The sequence below is a fragment of the Camelus dromedarius genome, chromosome 8 (assembly GCF_036321535.1).
Source record: "Camelus dromedarius isolate mCamDro1 chromosome 8, mCamDro1.pat, whole genome shotgun sequence".
NCBI lineage: Eukaryota > Metazoa > Chordata > Mammalia > Artiodactyla > Camelidae > Camelus > Camelus dromedarius.
Window position 1 is genome coordinate 32,714,764 of NC_087443.1, and position 7,347 is coordinate 32,722,110.

At 52.0% G+C, this 7,347-nt stretch overlaps 1 protein-coding gene across 3 annotated transcripts in view; it reads right to left on the reverse strand.

The window, feature by feature from the left end:
* The window catches only part of SLC29A3 (solute carrier family 29 member 3), a 40,990-nt gene extending 36,168 nt beyond the window's left edge, over positions 1-4,822 (reverse strand). For all 3 annotated transcript variants that reach the window (XM_031461119.2, XM_031461118.2, XM_031461117.2), the window contains exons 1-2: positions 4,743-4,822; positions 1,235-1,533 (exon numbers count right to left, since the gene is read on the reverse strand). In XM_031461119.2, the coding sequence (XP_031316979.1) occupies positions 1,235-1,515 (281 nt within the window). In that variant the 5' untranslated portion in view covers positions 1,516-1,533; positions 4,743-4,822. The remainder of the gene's footprint in view (positions 1-1,234; positions 1,534-4,742) is intronic.
* Between the last annotated feature and the right edge of the window lie 2,525 nt (positions 4,823-7,347).

A 7,347-nucleotide genomic window follows, 5' to 3' on the forward strand; every position in this document is an offset into this window, starting at 1 on the left:
CAACCTCCATCCCTTATTGCAACATTCTTGAGTAAAGACTTCCTCACCGCTTTAACAAGTGGCAGAACACTTTTTTCTTTAACACTCTCCCCGCCCAAGGGAAAAGTCACCCCAACAAAGTGAGCAGCCCTGGGTGGCAAGAGAGGGCTGATGCCACTGCCAATCAAATTCAGACTCCTCACCTTGACATTCAAGGCCCAGGCAAGGATCTCAAGCCTCATTTCTCTCTTATGTGCACCCCACGTACAGCAAAACTAGATGCTTCACTGTTCTTTATACACACCTGAACTTTCCTCCCATCCTGCATAGCTCAGGCTTCTCCTTCCACCTGGACTGTCCCCTCTCCTTCTTCTGATCCACCTGCTCTGAGTCGCAGAGATCTCTCCCCTGGTGATGAGACTATTTATGACCAGGTTTCAATTCCTCCTGTCTTCCACAACTACACAACCTCCCATTTGAGCTGGGTACATGGTTCTCTGAGGTAAAGACTACACTTAAAGACTACATTTCCCAGCCTCCTTTGCAGCTCACGTGGTCACACGACTGAGTTCTGACCAATAAGAGGTAAGCAGAAGCACTGGGTGTTACCCTCCAGAGTGTTCTTCATGTTCTTATGCCTTTCCTTCTCCTCCCTCTATTTGATGTAATGGCTAGAACTCCAACAGCCATCTCAGACTATGAAGTGATCTTGAACACAGAAGCTACCCATGTGGAGCAACTAGGTTCCTGGCAACATGGATCATCACACCAATACGAGGCTGTCCCCTCCAGACTTGCACATGAGGGATAAATTACCCTCCTTCTTGTGGTAGCCACTGGTCTTTTGGGATTTTCTGCAACTCACGGCTGAACTTAATGCTATTAGATCCACACTTTCAAACCTGTGGAGGCACAGACTCTGGACTCTTGGGTTACCATAACACACTGTGCAGAATCATCATTTGCCTCTTCTTTCCAAGTGAAATACCAAGCAATCTGAAGGCTGGAATTGTGCCCTATCCATTTCCATCTTCCCCTGCCACAGGAAGCATGAGGCCTCATACATAACACAAAGTACGTCTTAGGGCTGAAGTGAATCTTTCTGTGCATACAATACTCCACACAGCTCCCCAATTCACAACCATACCCTCAGCAAGCTGCAAGCCTTCCTGGGAGAGTGCACCCAAGTGCAGTCGCCCTTCTCCCCCTCCAGGCTGCATGCTCCCTGCAGCCTCCCAGGAGGAGCACGCCTTACCAGGATGTCTGAGCCCTTAGGTTCCTCCCCTGTGGCTGGGCCGGAGCAGTTGCTGAGTTTGAATATCCAGTACTCCCGGGCAGTGATAAAGAAGTTCCATGGCAGCAGGCTGCCGATGCCCAAGCTGAAGAAGATAATGTAGGCACCGTGGAAGCGGTCCTTGGGCCTCTGTAGGCCAGGTGGCGGGCGATCCAGCTGCTTCTCAAGCAGAGCTTCTTGGTCAGCTTGGAGAGAGCTGCCTGCTGTTCTGTAGGTGGAGTTGGAACTGTGATGAAAGTCATCCTCTGAGATGATGGCCACTGTTGGAGCAGAGTGAGAAACAGAGACAGGGCAACTGATCAGAAGCTGAGACCAGGCATAGCTGGGGACACACCAGCCCTACAGAGCAGACTATGCCCCCACCCTTGGATCCACAGGGTCACCAAAGTGTGGCTAGAGAGCTCAGGTTTAAAGATTAGGGAGAAAGACAAGATGTCAGAACTGTAAGTGACCTCAGGGCCCCTCACCACAATGCCCACGCAGGAGCAACACAGTAGCAAACAAGTGTGGGGCTGGCCAGGAGTAAGGCAATGTGGCATAGTGGGGCCTGTGGCAATCAATCTGCACAAGCAAATCCGGTCTCAAGGCATTCAAATTTCTAAGCAGCCATAACAAAAGGAATTAGGACCCCTGATGAGCAAATAAGGCTTTCTAACCTCTTTTCAACCTTATGTGTGAAAAGTAAGGAGCAGGAAAACGTGTCGAATATGGTACTACTTGTGCAAAAAAGCAGGGATGGGGTAGGTGGGGAGGAGAAAATACACACGTGTGGATGTATATCCTCTGAAAGGATAAAGAGAAATTTTGAACTGTGATTGCCTCTGAGGAGGAAGGCTCGGGACGTGGAGATGGGGACTTCACTGCATACTCTTTTTGCCTCTTGAAATTTGAACTTTGTGAATATATTATCTGCTCAAAAAATAAAATTATAAATAAAAGTAAAGGCATTCAAATTAAATAACATAAAAAAAAAAAAACCCCATGGTATCTAGAGCTGCCTCCAGAAGCCAGTTTGAGACATTGGATAGTCCACTCTCTCATTTCTCTTGTGGGGAAACTAAGTCCAAAGAGTGGAAGGTCACAGACTTGCCTGGGTTTGCAGCTCCTGCCTGGTCCCCCACCTCTGTTCATCACATCCCACCAAGAGGCAGCAACTCCTGGTCTGTGGTAGCAGCTAAGACAAACTAAAGACTCTAGGTTTCCAGTAACCATTGTGTACACGGCCTTGGGCAAGTCACCATGCTCTGAGCCTCAATTTCCCCATCTGCAGGGAAGCCTTTTTACAATGATTATGTAACAGCAACTGGCTGGCAATGCTGACAAACATCAGCATCTTCCCCGCCATCCTGGGCTTGTCACCTGGCTGACTGGCTGTGGAATTTGGCTGCAAGGTAGCATGTCGACTTCTATGCTCTACATAGCTATGGCATCAGCTTGATAAATGGGAAATATTTCCATAAAGCTGAGGATGGGACACTCTGTAGTCCCTTCTGCAGTAGCTTCCTCCCTAAATAAATCAATGCATCTCAGCTCACATAGGAGGCTGAGCCTTAACTCAGAGCATCAAGCCAGGCAAGGTGAGATAGGAACACTCTCTCACATAGGTACAGAGACATCTGCTATTTCAGGAGAGCCTCACAATATTCCTCAGAATAAGGTAGGACAGGAATTATTGCCTCCTTTTAATCAGCGCAAAGAATGAGGCCTTAAAGTCACTTGATTTGCCCCACATTCAAACAGTAAGAATTCCTGATCACTAAAATGAAATCCTGTGCTCAAGCATATCAAGGTTTGCACCTAGCACTTGAGCCTGACAACAGCCTAATATGGTAGGTACTACTCGAAGACCCATTTCACAGGTGAAGAGTGAGGCTCAGAGAGGTTGAGTCATTTGCCCAAGATCACACAGCTAACAAATGGCAGGAGTGAGATTACACAGCCAAGCTGTGTAAGCTAAGGCCTATGTGGACTCCTTGGCCTCCCCAGGAGGAGGGTGGCTGGCAATGTGCATCCTTGTCTGCTAGCTCCAAGTATAGACCTTCTGGAAGGGCTCTCGGCCAGTGAGCTGTAAGCAGAGGCAAAGGTGGCACTGCAGGGCACCCTCATCATTGTCTGCTGAATGAATGGACTCTGTGTAGACAGGATATTTTCCCCTACTGGGGCAGCATATATCCTTCAGCAGGCAGGCAGGAGGCAGCCAGATGCCCAGAGCACCTGAGTCAGCAAGTCTATTTTAAATTCCCCTGGTTGAGCAGAGCCCTTTCCCAGCTTTGATTCACAGAGAGCTCAGCACTAACAAACTAATCAGACAATGTGGCCACAGGCACACCTGCGTGCACACACATCCCATTTCTAAATAAGTATTTGAAAACATAAAAATTATGACCCACGTAGGACAACAGACAAAGGGCAAGTGATTCTTTCCAGATGCTCCAGCTGCAGGGGTGGGTGCAGGGACCAACAGCTGGGTCACTCAGGCCACACTTGGCCGGAGCCCATTCTCAGCTCCAGGTGTCTATTTGTCCAGGACCATTCAGCCTTGACCAAGCTTCTGAAGAAGCCAGGAATTTTCTCTTACCCAGGTCATAGGCCAGGGCACTGGAGTGAGCAAAGTCTTATTACTCTTTATGAAAGCTAGCTGCTGGCTTTTGGATTAAAAAGAGAAAAAGAAAAAGAAAGGTAAGAGCCCCGGCATCCTCAGGACCGGCTGGCTGTGGCCTCAAGTGTATTCGTTCCTCAGGCTCCTGCAGGAACTGGCTGGGCTCAGCCCTGCTCCCTTCCTGGGTGACCTGGGCAAGAAGCCAGCCCCTAACACAAAGCAGCAGAAACTTGTGGGCCGGCCACAGCAGACAGTCCTCCGGGACTAGGTGCTGGCTCCCAGGAAGTTTCTCACTCTGGCTAAGTCAATCTCACCTCTGTGTCTCGATTTCCTCATCTGTGAAATGCGGGCAGGAGGGCTGGTGAAGCTAACCTATGGGAAAGCATTACTGGGAAACAAAGCGCACCTCCCAGAGGCCAAGGCGGAATCTGCCTTGGAGTTGTGAACACCTGCAGCTTCAGGCTCCCTAATTTGTACAGTCAGTTACGTTCTGGGTACTTTAGGCAGAACTGTCCAAATCCAGGACCCCACATCCAGGCGGTGAGGTCCAGTCTCAGGAAATCCACAAGGAGGAGGAGGAAGACAGAGAATCTGGGAAAGAAAGAAGACAGAGACCCAGGAAAAGGGAAAGTGAGAGGAGAGTGGGGGAGGAGGAGAGAGCAGGGAAGAAGAGATGGGACGTTGGGGAGGAGGACATAGCGAGAGGCGCCCAACGCAAGGAGGCTGAGGCCCTGAGGCTCCCGTGGAGTCCCCTCAGGAAAGCCCTGGCGGGAGGCGCCGAAAGTGCGAGCCCCGGGGAGGGAGGGCGACCGGGAGCCTGAAGAGCTGGGTGGAGGCCAGGCCCGTGCCCGACGACCGACCCGCACTTACTGTCGCCGCACAGCCACCGCCGCCACCGCCACCGCCACCGCCGCCGCCTCCCCGGCCGCCGCGGCCACTGTGACTTCGGGTTCGGCCGGGCCTCAGGCCCGGCCCCGCCTCCCGGCCCGCCCACGCCCGCCGGGGCTTCCGGGTTTGCAAACCCTTATCCATCGCTCCTCCCTGCGCCGCCGCCTGGCGCCTGGCTGCGGACACACGTCCATTTCACAGGTGGAGAGTGAACCGCCGGGCGCCCGGGTGCACTGCCCAGGCTGGCGTGCGAGTGCTCGGTCAGCCGTCTCCCGGTGTTGCCGCCACTGTATCACCACCTTGGACCGGACCCCATCGTCTCAGCCTTCCCCTTTCAGCTCCCAGAGCCCTGCTCCCCAGGACCCCGAAGAGCTCTCCACCCCGCCCCCAGACTCCTGCCTCTCACCCGCCCCTCCCAGATCCCCTGCTGTTCCCTCCCACCCCCACCCTAGCCCCGCCAGCACCTGTATGGTCTCGCTGCCTCAGGGACCGTCCTGCCCCAGAGTCGAGAGCTGGCCCAGCCGCTCAGTTGTGCTCATAGCGTCAGTCAAGCCTACTGTGTGCCAGGCCAGTACCTTTCAGAAGCTCATTGTCTGGCTCAGGCAGAGGGTAGCTGGGCCGGCAGCACGCAGTCCTCCGGACCGTCCCTGCCCCACCAGACCCTCCCACCAGCCACCAGACCTTCACTGTCGAATTACAGGCTAAAGCGACCACTTTTATCCTACCCTCTCTCTGCTGGGCCCCTGACATCCACTGTCTCATTAACCTTACGTGCCTTGAGGGGCTGGAGTTGCATGGTGCCCCTTTTACAGACCTGAGAAAGCTGTGCCTGTGGGAAGCCGAGATGGAGCTGGAATGTAACACCAGATCTGCCTGGTTCTAAAACCCCACAGGTGTGGGCACAGTGCTGGGTGCTCTCCAGGCCAGCGCTGTTTCATGGTGAGGCTCACTGAACACTGTTCTTCCTTCATTAAGTAGACCTGTTATGTGCTAGGCCCTGCGATATTATTATAGAAATATCTATATGATCTGTCCCTGCTTCCTGACATGAGAGCTTCTAAAACACATGGAATTTCCTGAGTAAAGGGGGTGATAATGATAGGAGCATCTTTGCTATTCATAGCAAGCCCCTTTCAACCACACCAGAGTTTATGCTAATGAGGTGGGCTTGGAGGGCCCCAGATAGCTTTCTGGGTGGGGGCTGGTTGTGCCAGAGGTACCCACCCTGGGATTAGAGGGTTGGAAATTTCGGCTCCACGCCCCACCTCCAAGGAGGCGGGAGGGGCTGGAGATTGACTTAATTATTCTTGACCAGTGAGTTAATTATTATGCCTACATAATGAACTTCCATAAAAACCTCTAAATGATGAGGTTCAGAGAGCTTCTGGGTTGGCAGACATATCCACCTGCTGGGAGGGTGGCACACCCCAACTCCATGGGGACAGAAGCTCCTTTGCTCTAGACCTTGTACCCTATTCATTTGTATCCTTTATAACAAACCAGTGAGAGTAAGTTAAGTGTTTTCCTGAGTTCTATAGGCCATCCTAGCAAACTACTGAAACTGAAGGGGGTGTGTGGGAACCCCCAATTTTGTCGTCAAGTTGGACAAAAGTTTGGGCACCCTGGGTATCTCCTCCTTGAGTCTGAAGTGGGGGCAGCTTTGTGCGACTGAGCCCTCAACCTGTGCAGTCTGTGGCTCCAGGTAGTGTCAGAGTTGAGTTGTAGGACACCCCATTGCTGTCCAGAGAGGTGGAGAATAAGTCACTGGTGTTTTCAAACAAACAAACAAACAACAACAACAAAAAACCAGACCCCACATTTGGTGTCAGAGTACTGGGCAGCTGTGGAGGCCCCTTTTAAAACCTAGGAACCGAACGGAGTGGCTACATTTCCCTGCCTTGAGGGCCCCCTACTCTGTGCCTGGGTAGAGATGAAGAGTAGTGCCATTGCAACTGAGAGAGGTTGATGCCAACAACCACCTGCTTGCAGGCATCATCAGAGAGCGTCGGGGAAATATTTGTAAATGGCACAGTGCTGCACTGCCACTGGGTATCGCCATTGTTCTGAAATGCACATGAAGAAGAAAAAGAAGTGGGGAGAGAAAGGAGGAGAGGAAGATAAGTAGGAGAAGGAGGGCAGGGGAAGAGAAGTGATGGAGGAAGAAAGGAGAAGGAAGGAAAGAAAACTCAAAACACCCAAAGCACTTTCCACTGGGTTGATATTTTACAACCCTCAACCCTGTAAGAAAAGTATCCTTTCACTCCTTGACTTGGAAATGCCCTGTAAGTTCTGAGTGCTGGACAGAGGCCATCTCACTATTATAAAGGACTTGCTCCTGCCCCTAGGGAACTGGGAGGTGATGCCAAGGCCTGGCCAAGAGCTGAAGCCAGATGGACCTGGGCTTGGATGCTGTTTAGGCATCGTTAGGAAGGCAAGCCTTGGTCCCCTCCTCGGATCATTCCAACCTAACAGCCTTCCCTGTAGCCTAGTGTCAGTCCCTATAAGCAGGACTGATTGCTGTCAAGGAAGCCCTGTCTGCCCTCCGCCCCACCAGTGACCATCTCCTTGAGTTCAACGCACAACCTCA